The 20543-nt window shown below is 49.2% G+C and overlaps 1 protein-coding gene across 1 annotated transcript; it reads left to right on the top strand.

Annotated features, from left to right (window-relative positions):
• Positions 1-2935: 2935 nt before the first annotated feature.
• Stip1 (stress induced phosphoprotein 1) lies at positions 2936-20478 on the top strand. Its single transcript, XM_048360304.1, has 14 exons — positions 2936-3073; positions 6931-7140; positions 7884-8025; positions 8171-8312; positions 10928-11096; positions 13399-13525; positions 13616-13718; positions 14166-14286; positions 16572-16668; positions 16782-16906; positions 18945-18981; positions 19145-19248; positions 19376-19548; positions 20020-20478. The coding sequence occupies exons 1-14, from the start codon at positions 3065-3067 to the stop codon at positions 20090-20092; spliced, it is 1632 nt and encodes a 543-aa protein (XP_048216261.1). The 5' UTR covers positions 2936-3064; the 3' UTR covers positions 20093-20478.
• The last annotated feature ends 65 nt before the right edge of the window (positions 20479-20543 follow it).

The raw sequence follows: 20543 nt of genomic DNA on the forward strand, positions 1-20543 counted from the left end.
CGCCGAAACCGGGGCCTGCCACTCATCTGCTAACGGAAACCCCAGTAGCAGTCCCTGCGTGCCCTGCTTCCTTTCTGCTCGTTTTCCCAGCTCCGGCCATCCTGGCCACCCTTAAGCCTTTGCTACACTTGCCATTACAAAGATTCCCGTGACTCTCACTTTTCCTCTCTTCATATTTTCTCTCAAAAGTTGGATTCTTTTTTTTTTTTTAAGTTGGATTCTTGCTAAGTGTGTTTGTCCCAATTGAAAGGCATCGGGGTCCTTCTTGCTCAGCTCTCCTTTATTCCAAATTGCCTTCATGCGCGAGGCCCTGGGTACAACACCCAGTTCTGGGGAAAAAGCAAAGCCAAACAAAATGAAAGTCTTCAACTTTTAATTTGGAGAATTACCATGTTTACTGCAGTGCACCTCTCCACACACCAACAGGATGTAATGTCATTTAATATTTTAAGTCATTTGATGTTCTCACTTTTGTTTTTCCCCATAAAGTTTACAGGCTTGATTTTTAAAATACCGTGGCTTTCTTTTTCTTAGAGACCCACACTAGCTACTCAGAAGTTGAGATCAAAGGAAGGGGTTCAAAGCCAGCCAGGGCAGACAAAATGGAGAGACTTTTATCTCCAATAGACCACCAGAAAGCTGGAAGCAAAAGTGTGGCTGAAGTGAGAAAGCATCAGCCTGGAGTAATAAAAGCTAATCTAGAGGGCTAGGCTCCAAGTTCAAGCTCCAGTACTACAAATAGGCAGGCAGAGGACAGTCGCATGGCCAGTAGACCTGGAACTCAGGTTCGTTATTTTTATTTACTCTACACTCCAATCTCATTTTTGCTGTTATTTATGTTTTTAAGTTGCCATCTAGACCAGACTGGACTTGAACTCAAGATCCTGCTGCCTCTGCATCCTCAGTGTTGGGATTATCACCATGCCAGTAAAACTTAGTTTGCCTCTTTCATTTTTTTTTTTTTTTTTTTTGGCCAGTCCTGGGCCTTGGACTCAGGGCCTGAGCACTGTCCCTGGCTTCTTCCTGCTCAAGGCTAGCACTCTGCCACTTGAGCCACAGCGCCGCTTCTGGCCGTTTTCTGTATATGTGGTGCTGGGGAATCGAACCTAGGGCCTCGTGTATCCGAGGCAGGCACTCTTGCCACTAGGCTATATCCCCAGCCCCTGCCTCTTTCATTTAAATGAGTACGAGCATAAATACGAGGCAAGCACTCTTGCCACTAGGCCATATCCCCAGCCCCGGAGCATAAATAATAAGTGTCTGTTTCTGGGTTTTCTGCATTTGCCCCAGTGCCTACAATTGTCAAACACAAAATGGGGGGCTTACTCCTATTTGATAGATGAAAGCATACTATGGGGCTGGGATGGAGCTCAGTGGCAAAGCCCTTGCCTAGCAAGTGCAACATCCTGGGTTTGATCCCCACTACCAAAAAAAAAAAAGACAAAAAAAAAAGAAGAGAAAGCATACTATGCGCCAAGCACTGAGTACTGCACCAGCAGTGGGCAGGCAGGTCCTAGATCCCATCCTGCAGCCTCCAGGATCTTTCGTGTGTGTGTGTGTGTGTGTGTGTGTGTGTGTGTGTTGTCAGTCCTGGAGTTCGAACTCAGGGCCTGGCCCCATCCAGCAGCCTCCAGGATCTTTCGTGTGTGTGTGTTGTCAGTCCTGGAGCTCGAACTCAGGGCCTGGCCCCATCCAGCAGCCTCCAGGATCTTTCGTGTGTGTGTGTTGTCAGTCCTGGAGCTCGAACTCAGGGCCTGGCCCCATCCTGCAGCCTCCAGGATCTTTCGTGTGTGTGTGTGTGTGTGTGTGTGTTGTCAGTCCTGGAGCTCGAACTCAGGGCCTGGCCCCATCCAGCAGCCTCCAGGATCTTTCGTGTGTGTGTGTGTGTGTGTGTGTTGTCAGTCCTGGAGCTCAAACTCAGGGCCTAGCCACCGCCCCGACGCCGCAGGGCAGGTCTTGGAGAGGAATGGCACTGCCAGGGTTGGAGAAGAGGCCCAGACGCTCCTCCACAGCTTCCGCAGGCTCTTCCGGGCCGGAGCCGGTCGCTGACCCGGAAGTAGAAGCGGCCCGCTCCCACGGGCGCCCCCCCCCACCCCCAGCGTGAGGGACTGGGGCTGAGGCTCGGCCCTGCGGCCCCGAATCACAGTGCTTAGTGTTCCCCGCAGAGCAACTGCCCCCCCGGGCAGACTCCCCGTTACCCCTGCTCCCTGTACCCCGCGGCCCAGAGAGAGGGTGCGGCTGCCCTGAGCACCACCGGCGGGCCCGCCGCGGGGACAGCCCCGGCCCGCTCAGGCCCGGCCCCCGCCAGGGCCTTCGCACCCGCCCCGCCCGCCCCCCGGCATCAGGGGACGGCACGGCCTGGGGCGCTGGACAACGCGGGTACCGGCAGGGAGGGGGGCTTCCCCGCGGCCGGCGGAGGACGGCAGGCCCGATGACCGCGGCGGAAAGGGCCCTCGCCGCCGGACGCTGCGAGAGCCCAGGCCCGGCCACGCTGAACCCGCCGGCGGGGCGGGCGAACCCCGGCCCTGCGCTCGGCGGCGGCCCAAGGCCGTCAGGGCAAAGCGTGGGCAACTCCCCGCCCAGTCGGGATTTTTTTTTTTTTTTTTTTAACCCTGAAGGAGGGTTCGTCACCGAGCCCCGCAGCCCAATGAGAAAGGTGGAAATTTCCAGAAAGAACAGGACCAATGGGCGCGGCCAATACGGCCGCGATGGACGGACCAACCGACCAATCCGTGTCGTGAAAGTTCGCTCCTCCCTCCGTTCGTGGAGCCCCCGAGATGGGCGGGGCTTGTTAGGAACGACCCAATCCTGACGCGCGGAGGAGGCAGGGTCGAAAGGATTACTTCCCTGACGTCCAATGAGAAGAGAGTAAAGATGATTGGCTGGTCTTCCAGCCAATACGGGAGGAGCTCAGAGACCCGCCCCGCGCAGCTTGACCAGTGAGCAGGCGAGGAAGGGGCTGGAGCCGGGGTCCCGGCAGCTTCTAGTAGGTTCCAGAAGGCGGCGCGTGCGGTTGGGAACGCGGAGCGGTCGGGTTCGATTCAACGGGGTTCCGGGCCAGGCAATGGAGCAGGTGAAGGGGGAGGGGTGGCTGGGGGCCCCCCTGGGCTGCTCGGGAGCTGACTGGGGTCGGCCGCCGCGGAGGAGCGGGATGGGGCGGGAGCCGAGCCGTGCGGCTGGGATGGCGGGCTGGGGCTGAGGCGGCACGGAGCAGCGCCGAGGGCGTGAGGGCCGCGGTCGGCGGGTGGGAGGGACTGTGTAGCGACGCGCGGGCCTCGCGAGTCCCCGTCGCCCCCTGGCTGGGCGAGGAAGGATGGAGGAGGCCGGGATCCGGCGTGAGGCCGGGCCCCCCCTAGGCCTCTCTCCGGAGTGTGACTGCAGGTTAGCCCTCCCCTCCGGGGAGGAGGGGGATGGGGTCGGCCACCTTGGAGGCGGGCGGGCAGGCGGGCGGGGCGGGGGGGCGGAGGGACTGGGGTCGGCCTCGGGGAGGTCCTAGCAGGTCCACGGAGGAGTCCCGATGACCCCGGGAGCAGGAACGGCAATATCTAGAGAGTATGGGGGGGGGGGGCGGGGTGCACCGCTTGGGCCTGGGACGGAATTGTGGAAAAACGTTAGTTCCGTGCACTTGGAGAAGGTGAGGCTGGGAAGGAGCTTGCGGCCTGGTCCGGAGAGCTACCCAGGGTGAGGAGAGGGGAGGGTAACTCAAGAAAATTTTGGGAGGGTCACCCGCATGTGCGGCCCCTCCCCCTCTTTTGTCTGGGTGGCTGGAGACTGACACTTGGAAAGTCAGGTTCTAATTACACAGGATTTAGTAAGTAACTCCGGACACTTGAGACAGGAGTGAGCAGCAAGAAGCCCCTGGCTTGTTTTCACTCAGGAAAGCCCGCAGTTACAGGGGTGGCCTTGTATTGGAAGCTGTCGTTTAGCTGTAGTGATTGGGGGGTAGGCAGCTCATCATGTCTTCTTGGCTTTTTTGTGGGGGGAGGGTCGGCCCTGGGGCTTGAACTCACGGCCTGGGCCCTGTCCCTTAGCTCTTTTGTTCAAGGCTCTACCACTCATTTTGAGCCACAGCTCCAGTTTTCTGGTGGTTATTGGAGATAGTCACACGGATTTTTGTGCTCCAGCTGGCTTTGGAACCCCAATCCTCACATCTCAGCCTTCTGAGTAGCTAGGATTACAGATGTAAGCCGCCAGTGCTTCTCATTTCTTCGTGATGTGATCTGTAAACCTGAACCATTCCTGCAGGCCAAAGGAGCCTTCTTGAAGAAAATGGGAAATAAATGGAGAGATTACTAAACTTTGTATGCCTGTAGATTAAGTTGTACCTGGAGTGTGTAGGCTGTAATATAGGCAATAAAAATATTTTGAGTGAAAATGCCTCCTGTTACAAGAACAACCAAGAGGTTGTGCTTTTCAGTTTATTTATATGGTGCTGGGGACTGAACCTAAGGCATGAAGCAGGGAAAAAAGTTCTATCCTGAACCTAATCTTCTCTCTTTTAAAAAAAATTTAGTTTTACTATTTGCTTAATGTCTGTACTGGGGCTTGAACTTGAGGCCTAGACACTGACTGAGCTTTTTCACTCAAGGCTATTCTCCCACTTGAGCTACAAGTGGCTTCACTTCTGGCTTTTTGATAATGAATTGGGGGCTAAGTCTCAAAGATCTTCCTGTCTGAGCTGGCTTCAAACCATGGTCCTTAGAGCTCAGCCTTCTGAGTAGCTAGGATTACAGGCGTGAGCCAGTGGCACCCAGCAGAAGTCTTTTCTTTTTCTCTCTCTCTTTTTTTTTTTTTTTTTTTTTGCCAGTCCTGGGGCTTGAACTTAGGGCCTGAGCACTGCCTGTGGCTTCTTTTTGCTCAAGGCTAGCACTCTACCACTTGAACCACAGCACCACTTCTGGCTTTTTCTATTTATGTGGTGCTGAGGAATTGAACCCAAGGCTTCATGAATGCAAGGTAAGCACTCTGCCATTAAGCCATATTCCCAGCCCCAGAAGTCATTCGTAAATTGATCTACTGTCTCTTGGGTAGGTGATTGATAGAGTGGATGACCACTTGATTGCACAGAGTATGTTAAATGGAGCTGTTGAGATAAGGCAACTGCTGGGCTGCTCTAGGGCTCCTAGCTCTGTAATATAGCCTTGGTAAGAAACTTGTGTAGTCAAGCTGCCCTCCCTCCCCCCTCTACCAGAACTGAGGCTTGAACCAGGGCCTCTGATCTTACTTAGCTTTTCTTACATAAAGCTCTGCCACTCATAATCCTCTCCCCAAACCTAGATGCCAGTGGCTCATACATGAAATCTTGGCAACTCTGGTGGCCCAGATCTGCAGATCTCAGTTTGAAGCCAGCTCAGACAAGAATATGTGTGCGACTTCTACCAATAATGAGCCAGCAAAAAGCCAGAAGTACATAGGTCTGTGGCTCAAGTGATAAAGCACCAGCCATGAGTGAAAAAGGCTAATACATATCCAGGCCCAGGAACTGAGCTCAAGCCCCACTAGCACAAAAGAAAGCATTCTACCACTTGAGCCACATCTCCACTCCCAGCTTTTTGCTAGAAATAAATAGTCTCGGGCTGGGAATGAGGCTTAGTGGTAGAGTGCCTTGCAAAGCCCTGGGTTCCATTCTTCAGTAACACATAAACAAAAAGCCAGAATTGGTGCTGTGGATCAAGTGGTAGAATGCTAGCCTTGAGCAGTGACGCTCAGGGACAGTGCCTAGGCCCTGAATTCAAGCCCCAGGATGGGCAAAAAAAAAGTCATGTTTGTCTGCTATTCAGGCAAATAAATCTGTACCTCCATTCTCAGATCTCAGCCTCCTCAGTAGCTAGACTTATAAGTGAGCCATAGGTGCCCCTTCATTTATTTATTAAAACAAAAAACCCTAGGTATACACCAAGAAGTGTCATTTTTCCTTTTTTTTTTTTTTTTTTTTTTTGGTGGGGTGGAGTCAGTTGTGGACTTGAACTCAAGGCCTGAGCACTGCCCCTGAAATTCTTTGTGCTCAAGGCTAGCACTCTACAACTTCAGCCACAGTACCGCTTCCAGTTTTTGAGTGATTAATTGGAGATTAACCACTGTTATGGTGACTTTGCTGCTTGGGCTGACTTCAAACTGTGAGTCTCCGATCTCAGCCTCCTGAGTAGCTAGGATTACAGGTGGGAGCCACAGGTGCCCCACTCATTTTTCCATTTTGAATGTCTCTTTATCTTCCTTCATCTCTTTCATAATACTGCAATAGTTAGGTGGTAGCAGTTAAGTAGTAACTGCTAGCTTTACCTATTAAATATCAAAACAGTTAACGTGGTGACATTCAGCTCCATCAGTAACTGGGAAGTGGTTTCTCTTGATGGGAGTTGGCAACTGCGCTGTGATGAGCATCTTGATGTTCCTGTGCAAGGGCTCTTGGCATCCTAAAGCTTGTGAGGCACTAGGGCATGTATCTGCATCATCAGTCCACTTCTTTCTTCATTGTCTCCTGTGAGTGCACATGCTTGTGCTTAGTGTATCATGTACACTGCAAATCTGTGACCAATGAATTTACTTTCCCATGAAAGAAACATTATGGATAAGGTCTGGGTGACTACATTAGCTCCAGATAGATTTCGAAGAAATCCACTCCAACTAGGGGAAAGCAAAGAGGTGAGCTTTTTGCTCTTGTTATTTTTTTCTTTGCTGGCTCCCAAAGGCATGAGATAAGTGAATGGTTTATGATTTCTGTATGTTGGTGATACTAGGGATTGAACTCCGGGTCTTGCACTTGATAGGCAGATGTTGTACCACTTGAGCCATGCCTCACACACTTGTCTTTTCATTGGTAGAGGAACCTGTTTGTGGATGACCTGGGAAAAAGAATAGAATGCCATCTAAAAACTTGGGGCCAACCTAAATGTGTTATGGAGAGAAAATATTTGCACTTTGTATCCTCAGGTGAATGAGCTGAAGGAGAAGGGCAATAAGGCCCTGAGTGCAGGGAACATTGATGATGCGCTACAGTGCTACTCTGAAGCGATTAAATTGGATCCTCAGAACCATGTGCTCTACAGCAACCGCTCTGCAGCCTATGCCAAGAAAGGAGACTACCAGAAGGCTTATGAGGACGGCTGTAAAACGGTTGACCTGAAGCCTGATTGGGGCAAGGTAAGCTGGGATTGTGGAGTCTCCAGATTTTCCTCAGATGCCTTTTGGTATTCAGTCAGGCTCACAGTTCCTTACTTGCAGGTTCTATCGCCTGCCCAGTTGACTGTCCTAGTAGATTGCTAGTTTGTTTCCCACCAGGCCTTCGTGTTTGAACATGCTCCTTGAAGTAGTGGCATAGTTCATAAAGACTTTACGTTCCTATCAATTGTATCACAGATTTTTGTCCTGCTGCAAAAGTCCAGGCCTAGCAGCATGTACCTATAATCCCAGGCAGGAGGATTGTGGGTTCCAGTCCAGTCTGAGCCATATAGCAAGTTCAATGCCAGTCTTTACTACACAGTGACACCCTATCTCAAACACACATGCAAACAGGAGAACAAGCATATGGATATGGCTATTGGGTGGCAAGGTTGTGTACTTTGGGCAGGATTCTTTTTTTTTTGCCAGTCCTGGGGCTTGAACTCAGGGCCTGAGCACTGTTCCTGGCTTCTTTTTGCTCAAGGGTAGCACTCTACCACTTGAGCCACAGCACCACTGGCGGCTTTTTCTATGTATGTGGTGCTGAGGAATCGAACCCAGGGCTTCATGTATACGAGGCAAGCACTCTTGCCACTAGGCCATATCCCCAGCCCCCTTGACAGGGTTCTTAAAGTGTCAACTCCAATGTATTCTCCTTGTTGTTTCATTGATCTAGAATGTCCATTTTGGTATATAACCTTTCTTCCTCTTTTTGTGGGTTTAAGGGCTATTCGAGAAAAGCAGCAGCTCTTGAGTTCTTAAACAGATTTGAAGAAGCCAAGCGAACCTATGAGGAAGGTTTGAAACATGAAGCAAATAACTCTCAGCTCAAAGAGGGTTTACAGAATATGGAGGCCCGTTTGGCAGGTAAGAACACATACCCTCTCCCTCACCCCCTTTATCCCTTATTGGGGCCATTATACAATAGACCCCATGCCCCAGTGTCAGTGTGGAGTGAACAGATCACAGTGAATCAAAGTATTATGGGGATTGCTTTCCTTTATTTGAACAGAGAGAAAATTCATGAATCCTTTCAACATGCCTAATCTGTACCAGAAGTTGGAGAATGACCCCAGGACAAGGACGCTGCTCAATGATCCTACCTATCGGGAACTGATAGAGCAACTACGAAACAAGCCATCTGACCTGGGCACGTGAGTAGAAGCAGCTCATCAGTATCCGGAAATGTCCTAATACCCTGTAGGGGAGAGGGTTCTCTACCTGGTTCAGAGTGTTTCTGTTGCTTTTTCCCCACTGAGCTATACAGGTTCCTTATTTATATTTGTAGAAAGGGTTGAAGGTTCGGTGTCCTGGCTCATGCTTGTAATCCTTTCTGCTTAGGGAGCTGAGATCTGAGCATCTTCATTCAAAGCCAGCCCAGGCAGAGAAATCCATGAGACTCATTAGCCACCAGAAAACCAGAAGTGGAGCTGTGACTCAAAGTGGTAGAGCACTAGCTTTGAGCAAAAAAAAACAAAAACAAAAAACTCAGGGACAGCACCCACCCCCCAGACCCTGAGTTCAAGCCCTACAACTGACAAAAAGAAGGGGTTGAAGGCCAGGCACCCATGGCCCGTGCCTGTAATTGTATCTGTGCCGGGGCCTGAGATCTGAGGATCTCTGGGACAGTGCCCGGACCCTGAGTTGAAGACTTGGACCTGCACCAAAAGGAAAAAGGATTAGGGAGCATGTATCACAAATCTGGAATGTTCTTTCCAGTCTCTATATATCTCTTGGTCTTGGTCTTAGGTCTCTCTCTCTCTCCCTCTTTCTCTTCTTTTCTCTCTCTCTTGCTATAGTAATCAAACTCAAGACCTTGAACATGCTAGACAAGCACTACTGCACTGTACTTCTAGCCCTCTCCTAGACTCATCTGTCTACCTAGCCAGCTAGCTACTGGCTAGGCCTGTGTTAGGACTACAGGCACCTAGCTAGGATTACACGCCTAGCTTGTTTCTCAGAAAAGAAACAAGCTAACTTTTTTTTTTTTCTCCCTAACTTTTGCTCCGGGTGGCTTTGGTGAACTTGTGGTCAGCCTGCCTCTACCACTTGAATGGCAGGGATTACAGGTGTACACCATCATCCCTGGCCCTGCCTGCTTATCTTTGGATATGTGTGTGTGCAGGCATGCTTGTACTAATGCTTTGATGCTGTCCCTTAGCTTTTTGTGTTCAAGGCTGGTTCTCTACAAATTGAGCCACAGCTCCACTTCCAGCTTTTTGTTGGTTAAATACAGATAAGAGTCTTAGACTTTTCTTTTGAGGCTGGCTTTACATATTAATCCTCAGGTTTTAGCCTCCTGAGTAGCTAGGATTACAAGTATGAGCCATTGGCATCCAGCTATTGTATTTCTTTGTTTGTTTGGGGTGGGTTTTTTTTGCCAGTCCTGGGTCTTGAACTCAGGGCCTGCACACTGTCCCTGGCTTCCTTTTGCTCAAGGCTAACACTCTACCACTTGAGCCACAGTGCCACTTCCAGTGTTTTCTGTTTATATGGTGCTGAGGAATTGAACCCAGGGTTTCATGCATGCTAAGCAAGCACTCTACCGCTAAGCCACATGCCAGCCCCGCAGCTATTGTATTTCTTACATTGGTATTGGTGGCTGTAACTGAATTGTCTGGATCTTAGGTATGATAGCAAAATGCACTGACAATAACTCATTCTAAAAGTTTTGAAGGGTTGAGGATTGTCTGTTTTGGTTTTTCTTTTGTTTTGGTGATACTAGAGCTTTAACTCAGCCTCATTCACACTTGCACTGGTGCTTGCTTGGATTACTCAGCTGAGTACTCCTCTACTACTTGAACCTCACCAGCTTTTTGCTGGCTTTTTCCCCTCAACTTAGAATGTGGCTGCTGTATCCCAGTCTCATGTGTTGTTTGATTGTTAGAATTACAAACAAGTATGGGGCTGGGAATATGGCCTAATGGCAAGAGTGCTTGCCTTGTATGCATGAAGCACTAGGTTCAGTTCCTCGGCACCACATACATAGAAAATGGCCAGAAGTGGTGCTGTGGCTCAAGTGGCAGAGTGCTAGCCTTGAGCAAAAAGAAGCCAGGGACAGTGCTCAGGCCCTGAGTCCAAGGCCCAGGACTGGCAAAAGAAGGTGGCTTATGCCTGTAATCCTAGCTACTCAGGAGTCTAAGATCTGAGAATCATGGTTCAAAACCAGCTTGGGCAGGAAAGTCCATGAGACTCCTATCTCCAATTAACCACTGGAAAACCAGAAGTGGCTCTGTGGCTCAAGTGGTAGAGCATTAGCCTTGAGCTGAAGAGCTCAGGGAGAGCACCTAGGCTCAGAGTTCAAGCCCCATGACCGACAAAAAAAAAAAAAAGAATCACAAATATGAGCCATCTAGAGCCAGAAAATTTTTTCTTTGGGTTGGTCATGGGGCTTGAACTCTGAGCCTGGGTGTTCTCCCTGAGCTCTTCAGCTCAAGGCTAGCGCTCTACCACTTGAGCCACAGTGCCTTTTCTGGTGGTTAATTGGAGATAGGACTCTCGTGAACTTTTCTTGCACCAGCTGGTTTTGACCCATGATCCACAGATCTCAGTCTCCTGAGTAACTGGGCTTATTGGGATTATAGGTGTCAGCCACCGGCACCTGGCAACCAGCAGGGTTTTGCATTTGTAATTTGTGAGAACTTATAGATGCCAACATTTATTGATGAGTGAGGAGCTTCTGTATACAAGAATCTTAACAGTAAAGAGGACTTAAGATCAGTTAACAAAAAATAATCACTATTTTTCTTTCTTCCCAAATGAATATTAGGAAACTGCAAGATCCCCGAATCATGACCACTCTCAGTGTCCTCCTCGGGGTTGATCTGGGCAGCATGGATGAGGAGGAAGAGGCTGCAACACCTCCTCCCCCGCCTCCTCCCAAAAAGGAGACCAAGCCAGAGCCGATGGAAGAAGATCTTCCAGAGAATAAGAAGCAGGTCTTGCAACTAGAAATACCTGTTGAATGTGGCAACATGTGCATCTTGGACAGCTGATGAGTTTTGTCAGCTATTTGGGAAGATTAAATAGGAAAATTCCCTAGCCCAGTTGTTAAAACCAGCCTAGGCTCTGGAGGGGATGTTTGTGTTATACACGCATGCACGTGCCTGGTCCTGGGGCTTGAACTCAGGACTTGGTGCTGTCCCTGACCTTTTTTGCTCAATACTACCTACCGCTTGAGCCACAGCTCCACTTCTGGATTTTTGGTGATTAATTAGAGATAAGAGTCTCATGTGCTTTCCTGCCTAGACTGGCTTAGAACTGTGATCCTCAGATCTCAGCCTCTTGAGTAGGATCACAGGTGTGAGCCACTGGTGCCTAGGTAGCCTGGGCATTTTAAAATGTGTGTCAAGGCGTTTCACCATATAATATTTCAGATGTGCATATATTAATGTTTCCCAGATAACCTTTCAGTTTATATATATGCATATATACATATCTGTGTGTGTGCACACACACGTACATATTAGTTACATATAAAAATACTTGGTGCCAGGCACTAGTGGCTCACACTTAGAATCCTAGTTATTTAGTGGTGTTTTTTGTTTTGTTTTGTTTTGTTTTGTTGGCCAATCCTGGGGCTTGGACTCAGGGCCTGAGCACTCTCCCTGGCTTCTTCTTGCTCAAGGCTAGCACTCTGCCACTTGAGCCACAGCGCCACTTCTGGCCATTTTCTGTATATGTGGTGCTGGGGAATCGAACCCAGGGCCTCATGTATACAAGGCAAGCACTCTTGCCACTAGGCCATATCCCCAGCCCCAATCCTAGTTACTTAGGCTGAGATCTGAAGATAAGATCCGAAGCCAGCCTGGACAGGCTCTGAATTAACCACTAGAAAGCTAGAAGTAGAGCTGCGCCTCAACTGGTAGAATGCTGATCCTGAACATGAATGCCCAGGGACAGAATTCAAGCCCCAAGATGAGCACAAAAGAAATACATATTTGGGGGGCTGGGGATTTAGCTCAGCGGAAGAGGGCCTGCCTGGAGAGCACAAGGCCCCAAGTTCGGTCCTCAGCATTGGGAAAAAAAAAACTGTTTTTGGGGGGAGGAGCAGTAAACATGGTAACACTGGTTTGCAAGTGGAAGGGCTTGGGACCAAGGCTGAAGCAGGAGGGTCAAAAGATTTGTTTGGGTTTGGGGTTTTTTGTTTTGTTCTTTGGGTTTTTGGCCAGTCCTAGGGCTTGAACTCAAGCAAGGCCTTAAGCATCGTCCCTGGCTTCTTTTTGCTCAAGGCAAGCACTCTACCTCTAAGCCACATTCCCAGCCCCTCCATGAGACACTTAGCTCCAGTTAACCACCAAAAAGCCACAGGAATAGAGTTGTGGGTCAAGTGGTACAGCGCCAGCCTAAGGAAAAAGCCAATGAGAGCACAAGATCCTGAGTTTAAAACCCCAGTGCTAGCACTGCATTACTTTAGCAGTGGGAGTTGTTGCACTAGCCAGCAGCCCTACTGCAGTGCTGCCAGCACAAACATTGGGTGGGACAGATAGGAACGTTGTAAGTGATCTGAATTCCTCCCCTGGTCAGAAAACCAACATCTCCCGTTGCCTTCATCCTGGTTGAATTTGGTAGAGTTGAAGGCTGTCCCCTTAACTTAGCACTATTCTATAACAAGAGTCTGGTACATAAAAATTTTGGTTTCCTTTTTCATAAGTAGCAGATTGTTGCCAAACTTAGCTCCTTAAAATGGATTTCTGTTGGGTGTTTGGGGGACTCAGCTGGAAAGAGGCCCTCAGTGTGGGCGGTTGAGTGCTGTGTTAAAGACTGTGCCATGTCAGCCCTTCCAATCCTTTCACTGCCCTGACAGCTAAGAACTAGACACCAGTGCTGGGAATGTGGCTTAGCCACGGAGTGCTTGCCTAGCTAGCACACATGAAGCCCTGGGTTTGACTCCTCATTACTACATAAGCAGAAAAAAACAGAAGTAGCACTGTGGCTCAAGCGGTAGAGTGCTACCCTTGAGCAAAAAGAAGCCAGGGACAGTGCTGAGTTCAAGCCCCAGAACTGGCAAAACCCAACTAGACACACAATGACACTGTGCTTGCCAGTTGCTTATGGAACATCTTTATGACAAAGTGCCAGGAGAGTAGGTGAGGAGGGAGCATCTGAGAAGACGCAGAAGCCAAGGATTTCAGTCTAAGCTACTACTCATGTATCAGTCCAGCTGCCGGGTGACAGGTCTGCTCTTTGCTACCTCATGAACTTTGCTTTTGCTTGACATTTCTTTCAAACCCCATGTAGGCACTGAAAGAAAAAGAGCTGGGGAATGATGCCTACAAGAAGAAAGACTTTGACACAGCCTTAAAGCATTATGACAGGGCCAAGGAACTGGACCCCACCAACATGACTTACATTACCAATCAAGCAGGTGAGGCAGAGAAAGTGGGCTAGTGAGGCATTGGGCATTCTCATGGGAGGAAGTAGGAGTGACTGTTCTCTTCACCATTCTGCCTGGCAGCTGTGTACTTTGAAAAAGGTGACTACAATACATGCCGAGAGCTGTGTGAGAAGGCCATCGAAGTTGGGAGAGAGAACCGAGAAGACTATCGACAGATTGCCAAGTATGCTTCACCTTCCTGGGCTCTTCAAGCAGTGAGGCTTTGTTGTCCATAGCTTAAAAGTCCCTCTGTGATGGGGTTGGGAATCTGGTAGTGTGCTTGCCTCACGTACATGGAGCCCTGAGTTTGATTCCTCAGCACCACATATATAGAAAAGGGCCAGAAGTAGAACTGTGGCTTAAGTGGTAGAGTGCTAGCCTTGAGCAAAAAGAAGCCAGGGACAGTGCTTAGGCCCTGAATTCAAGGCCCAGAACTGGGGGAAGGGAGGGAGGTTCTAGCCACCGAACCTGCATTTGGCAGGGTGGAGAGTGGGGAGGAAATCCAGAAGTGAAGATAGAGGTGTAGAAGTCAAAGGCCGCAATGCCAGTCTTGTTCATAGTTACAGATGTGTTTCCTTGGCTAGTGCTGACTATGTCTCTGCCCTCAGCAAATATTTTCTATCTTTCCTAGAGCTTATGCTCGAATTGGCAATTCCTACTTCAAAGAGGAGAAGTACAAGGATGCCATCCATTTCTACAACAAGTCTCTTGCAGAGCACCGAACCCCGGATGTACTCAAGAAGTGCCAGCAGGTGGGTTGGAAAATTGTGTGTGTGTGCAATTAGTAATGACTGTTGCTTGATTTTGCTTAAATGAGTCTCATGACTAGCTTAGAACCCAGATCCCTATCTCAGCCTCCTGAGTGGCCAAGATTACAAGCCTGAACTACTAGCACCCAGTCTTGAATTTTAACTGGTCTTTTCGGTCATCTTAAAATCTTTTTGTTTTGTTTTGTTTTTGGCCAGTCCTGGGTCTTGAACCCAGGGCCTGGGCACTGTCCCTGGCTTCTTTTTGCTCAAGGCTAGATAGCACTCTACCACTTGAGCCACAGCATCGCTTCTTTCTGGCTTTTTCTGTTTATGTGGTACTGTAGAATTGAACTCAGGGCCTCATGCACACTAGGCAAGCACTCTACCACCAAGCCACATTCTCAGCCCTTAAAATTATTTGAGAACCTTTCACTTTGATGGCATTATGTAAGAAATCTGGGACAGTGTATGGGTGTGTGTGTGTGCGCGTGTCCTCGGGCTTTTACTCTCAGGAGCCTGCGTACTGTCCCTGAGCTTCCTTTGGGTCAAAGCTAGTGTTCTACCATTTGAGCCACATCTCCACTCACGGCTTTTTGGTAGTTGATTGGGCGTAAGAGTCTCACAGACTTTCTTGCCCAGGCTAACTTTGAACCTCAGTCCTCAGATCTCAGCTTCTCGAGTTGCTAGAATTATAGGCATGAGCCAATAGTCCCCAGGTATGATTTTTTATTTTGTTTTTTTTGTGCTGGTACTAGGGCTTGAATTCAGGGCTTCTTACTCTTCTTTGCTCAAGGCTGGCACTCTACCACTTTGAAATACAGCTCCATTTCTGATATCAGGCTTTGGGATAGCTAAAATTGTAGGAATGAGACACAGGTGCTTGCCTGACTTTGTTTTGTTCCGATTGAACCCAAGGCCTCCTGTTTGCTAGGTAAGGACTTCTACCACATGCAGCACATCCGTGCTGCCAGAGTAGTAGTATTACACCATTTATTACAAAAAAAGAGGACTGGGCTGGGGATATGGCCTAGTGGCAAGAGTGCCTGCCTCATATACATGAGGTCCTGGGTTTGATTCCCCAGCACCACATATATAGAAAATGGCCAGAAGTGGCGCTGTGGTTTAAGTGGCAGAATGCTATCCTTGAGCAAAAAGAAGCCAGGGACAGTGCTCAGGCCCTGAGTCCAAGGCCCAGGACTGGCCAAAATATATATATATATATATATATATATATGTGTGTGTGTGTATACACAAAAAAAGAGGGCTTTCACAAAATAGTTGGTTAAGCTGGATAGTGTGTCACATGAAGGCCAAAGCAGGAGTTAAAGACCGGTCTGGGCAACATCCCCATCCAAGAAGAAGATTGGTCAGAGAACTGACTGAACTGCCATTAAGTCATGCATCATTTTCATGTAGGGCCTTTTCTCTTAGTTTCTTTTCTTGTGCTGGGAATTGGACCCAGGCTCATGGCATGTTATGTAAGTGCCCTCTACCATGCTACATTCTCAACCCTGTACTAAATGTTGATAGCAAAACTATGGAAAACACTGTGAACCTGGATGCCAGTGGCTTATGCTTGTAATCCTCACTACTCAATGAGGGTGAGATCTGAAGGTCACTGTTTGATGCCAGCCTGGGCAAGAGAGTCTGTGAGACTTTTTTTTTTTTTTTGCCAGTCCTGGGGCTTGGACTCAGGGCCTGAGCACTGTCCCTGGCTTCTCTTTGCTCAAGGCTAGCACTCTGCCACTTGAGCCACAGCGCCACTTCTGGCCATTTTCTGTATATGTGGTGCTGGGGAATTGAACCCAGGGCCTCATGAATACGAGGCAGGCACTCTAGCCACTGGGCCATATCCCCAGCCCCTGTGAAACTCTTGTATCTCCACTAAATTACCAAAGAAGCCAGAAGTGGTGTTGTGGCTCAAGTGGTAGAGTGCTAGCCTTGACCAAAAGAAACTCCAGGACAGGACCCAGGACCAGCACCCAAAAAAAAGTTATGTAGGTCAAGTACTGGAACTTTGAGTTCTTGCTTGGCATTTCTACTCATGGCTGGTGTTCCACTACTTGAACCACACACCCCTACTTCCTTCTTTTTATGCTGGTTAATTGAAGATAAAGAGTTTCATGGACTGGACTGGCTTTGAATCTGGATCCTGAGATCTCTCAGCCTCCTGAATAGCTAGGATTACAGGTGTGAGTCACTAGTACCCAGCTTTTTAGCTTAGTGTTTAGATGTTCTTACGGGTTTAATATTTAGATTACTATTCTAAGAACTCGGGGGTTTTCTAGGCAGAGAAAATCCTGAAGGAACAAGAGCGGCTGGCCTACATCAACCCTGACCTGGCTTTGGAGGAAAAGAACAAGGGCAACGAGTGCTTTCAGAAAGGTACGGTGTCACCCCAGGCTAGATGTGCTTCCCATGCCTGACCATGGCCCCCATGTGCACTGTGCGGGTGGAGAGGTCAGTTGCCCTGTGGACAGTGGCTTTTCTTCCTCCAGGGGACTATCCTCAGGCCATGAAGCACTATACAGAAGCCATTAAACGGAACCCCAAAGATGCCAAACTGTACAGCAACCGAGCTGCCTGCTACACCAAACTCCTGGAGTTTCAGCTTGCACTCAAGGTGAGAGAAGATCTGAGAAGGTGTAGCTGCACTGCTGGGAGCCTTTGCAGGAGGGCCAGTTTTTCTCCTGCTCCAAGTTTTGTGTTTGTTTTTGCCAGTCCTGGGGACTGGACTCAGGGCCTGGGCACTGTCCCTGGCTTCTTTTTGCTCAAGGCTAGCACTCTGCCACCTGAGCCACAGCACCACTTATATGTGATACTCAGGAATGGAACCCAGGGCTCCATGTATACAAGGCAAGCACTCCACCACTAGGCCATAAACCCAGCACCCTGCTCCAAGTTTTCATGAGCAGATTGATGTTACTGTTTTGTCTCCTGGGTTTGAGGTAGAGTGCTATATGTAAATAATAAGGGGCCTATGATTACCCCTCGTCCTGGCCCAACTTAGCATTGGTAGTGGTTGGGAGTACTTATAGTTCTAAGTGTGGCCTTGCCACCGTTGCTTAGCACCCTGCTATTTCTTTCTTCCGTACCTTCCTCTCTTGATTTCTTCTGTATCTAACTCAAATCTCACCAACCTCAGTCTCCTCTGTGCTGGGATTACTGCTATGTACCACTGTGTTCCTACTCTTTAACTATTTGAACTGTACAGTTCAGCATCATTGAGTACACGCATGCTGTTGTAAACTATCTACAGAACATTTTTGCCCTCCTAAATTGAAATGCCCTGGTAACCACTATAATTTGTTTTTAATTTTTTCACCAGCTCTCTGAGTTTGAGCCACTCAGAGCCAAAACCTGAACCATACTGTGGGAAGGTGACAGTGATGGGTAGGTTCGGGTTAGTTTGTAGTTTTCTGTCAGTGTCTTCTGGGTCTAGCCTAGACACGTTGCCATTGTTCAGGAACACTGCGAGGGGACTTGGTAGACAGGGTGAGCTTTTACCAGTCACACAGTGAGCACACAGGAGGAAAAGATGATGTGGTAGAAACAACTGGAGACCTTGCAGCTTGGCAGAAGAGTTTAAGGAAAAAACCTACTAAGCCCAAGCATGTTTTGAAGTTTGAAGGGTAGGCAAAATGGGGGGACACAGGAATGGAGGGAGATTGAGCACTTGGGTGTGTAGTGGATATTCCGTGAACACTGTAAGTTGGGGGTGGGACCTGAGGGGAGGACATGGAGAACCAAGGAAGGGGTGACAGTGACCAAGTGGCTTTGTACTCATAAGCCACCTTGTGGAATTGAAACCCCTTTGTACAACTGCTTAATAATAACTTAAAAAGCTTAGGTACAAGTACCTTGCTTGCTGTTCAGCATTCTTTTCCTTCCAGTTTTTTATTTTGAAAGTACTTCAAACAGAAGCATGTATCATGAATGCCTCATATGTTCTCTACCTCTGTTCATTAATGCCCCAGCCTGAGTAATCATACTACTGAACTATTTATGAGAAAATGGTTCTGGCACGATAGAACACTCATACAGTCCCAGCTGCTTTGGAGGTTAAGGTGAGGCAAGAGGATTGCTTGAGTCTAAGTTCAAAAAAATACTTTGCCAGGTGGGGAATGTGGCCTAGTGGTAGAGTACTTGCCTGGCATGCATGAAGCCCTGGGTTCGATTCCTCACCACCACATAACTGAAAAGGCTGGAAGTAGCATTGATACTCAAGTGGTAGAGTGCTATGCCTTGATTGAGCAAAAGCTCAGGGACAGTGCCCGGGCCCTTAGTTCACGAAAGGAACAAAAAGAATATGGTGCCTTGGCTGTACATTCCAGTTTTCCTCCATACCCACAGGTTTTTGGGCAAGTACTTATTCCTCCGTGTTAAGGTTGGCATTTCCGCCATCTACGCAGTTCTCTCACTCGGACTAGAAGTGCCCCACCTTTTGTGTTTTCATGACTGTGTTGGTCACACGGCCGTTGTGCCAGTGTTGATCTGGAGTAGTTGTCTGTCCTGGTGCTGCTGCCCAGCTTTCTGGTATGCATATGAAGTGCTTCGCTCCTCCAGTGACCCAGGGGTTGGTGAAGCCAAGTCCTGTGGCGATCGACCGGTGCCCTGTTGGCACAGTTCTCAGGGAGGGACTAACCGCTCCTTTCTTCCAGGACTGCGAGGAATGCATCCAGCTGGAGCCAACCTTCAGTAAGTGCCCTCTGCTGCCCCCCTTCCTATCCCCTGACTGGCCCCAATCTTGCGGGAGGGCAAAGGGCCTGGAACATTGAGCAGCATCAGCAACGGGGAGGGCATACAAAGGAAGAGAGCTTGCTTGCTGTGCTGGTAGTTCCTCACCTCTCCTGTTCTGCAGTCAAGGGCTACACGCGAAAAGCGGCTGCCCTGGAAGCCATGAAGGACTACACGAAGGCCATGGATGTATACCAGAAGGCGCTCGACCTAGACTCCAGTTGTAAGGTGAGCTGCTGTCCTCTGCCTTCTGCCTTATTCTCTTCCTCTTCCATTGTCAGCGGTCTCTGTCCTGCTGAAGTGGTGAGTCGGGTAGTGTTACTACTCTTCCACTTTGGTCTTTTCTGGAATGCAGGAGGCGGCCGATGGTTACCAGCGCTGTATGATGGCACAGTACAACCGACATGACAACCCTGAGGATGTGAAGAGGCGGGCCATGGCCGACCCCGAGGTACAGCAGATAATGAGCGACCCGGCCATGCGGCTGATCCTGGAACAGATGCAGAAGGACCCGCAGGCGCTCAGCGAGTAAGCGCAGTTGGGTGAAGGGGGGGTGGAGCTTGCCGGAAGAATGTGAGCCCGTGTGATGGCTCTAGGTAGACTTAGGTTGGTCTTAAAACTAGAAAAGGAAGGGCTTCGTCAGCTTATGCAGTTGAAAAGGCCAGGTTTGCTTGATTGGCCTTGGCTTACAGTTCTGCAGGCAGGCACCCCGTAGGACTGGCACATTTTTCTTCCTGTGAGTAGAAATGGTGTTTGCTTAAAGTTGTGCATATGAACTGTGCCAGCAGCCTGCCTTGGACCCTTGTGGTGCCGTCGCAGGGATTGAGGAGCAGAAACACTTCTGCTTCCTTTTGCTGGTATTTTAACTGGAGTGGGACACTTGCTTCGCAGACCAAATATATCTCTATTTCATTACTCCTCACCACGTGAAGCCTTCAGCGGGGAATCCTTTGTTAACGTCAAGTCTCACTTGATGCAACTTTGCCTTTTCTTTTATAGACACTTAAAGAACCCTGTGATAGCCCAGAAGATACAGAAGTTGATGGACGTGGGTCTCATCGCAATTCGGTGATGACTTGCTCGTCCCCTTCGCCCTCCTGCGGAAAGATGAGAGCTGGGACGGCGGCAAGCAGTGCAGAGCAGAGGGAGAGGGGGAGAAAGACGGCTTATCTTTATATTTATACATGCCTATGCCGAAGACACAGACTCATCCAGCTGCCGCCTCGGACCCGCCCAGCACACGCATGGTCTCTTCTCTGCTGCCCTTGAGTTCCGAGTCTCCTTCCCCTGCCCTGGGTCACTCTCTCGGCTGCTCCCTCATAGTTGGTTATTTTTTATTTGGGGCAGTGGGCACATATGGGGAGGGGAGGGTGTTCTTCCCAACCTAGGGTCCCACCTGTCTTTACATTGTTACTCCACGTCCCTTTCTCCAATAAACAAGCCAGTCGGGCGTGGTTACATGTGGCTTTGAGTGACTGCCCCACCCCCTAAAACTTGGTCAGGATGGATGGATGGGAAGAGAG

This window comes from Perognathus longimembris, chromosome 13 (genome assembly GCF_023159225.1).
Source record: "Perognathus longimembris pacificus isolate PPM17 chromosome 13, ASM2315922v1, whole genome shotgun sequence".
Taxonomy (NCBI): domain Eukaryota; kingdom Metazoa; phylum Chordata; class Mammalia; order Rodentia; family Heteromyidae; genus Perognathus; species Perognathus longimembris.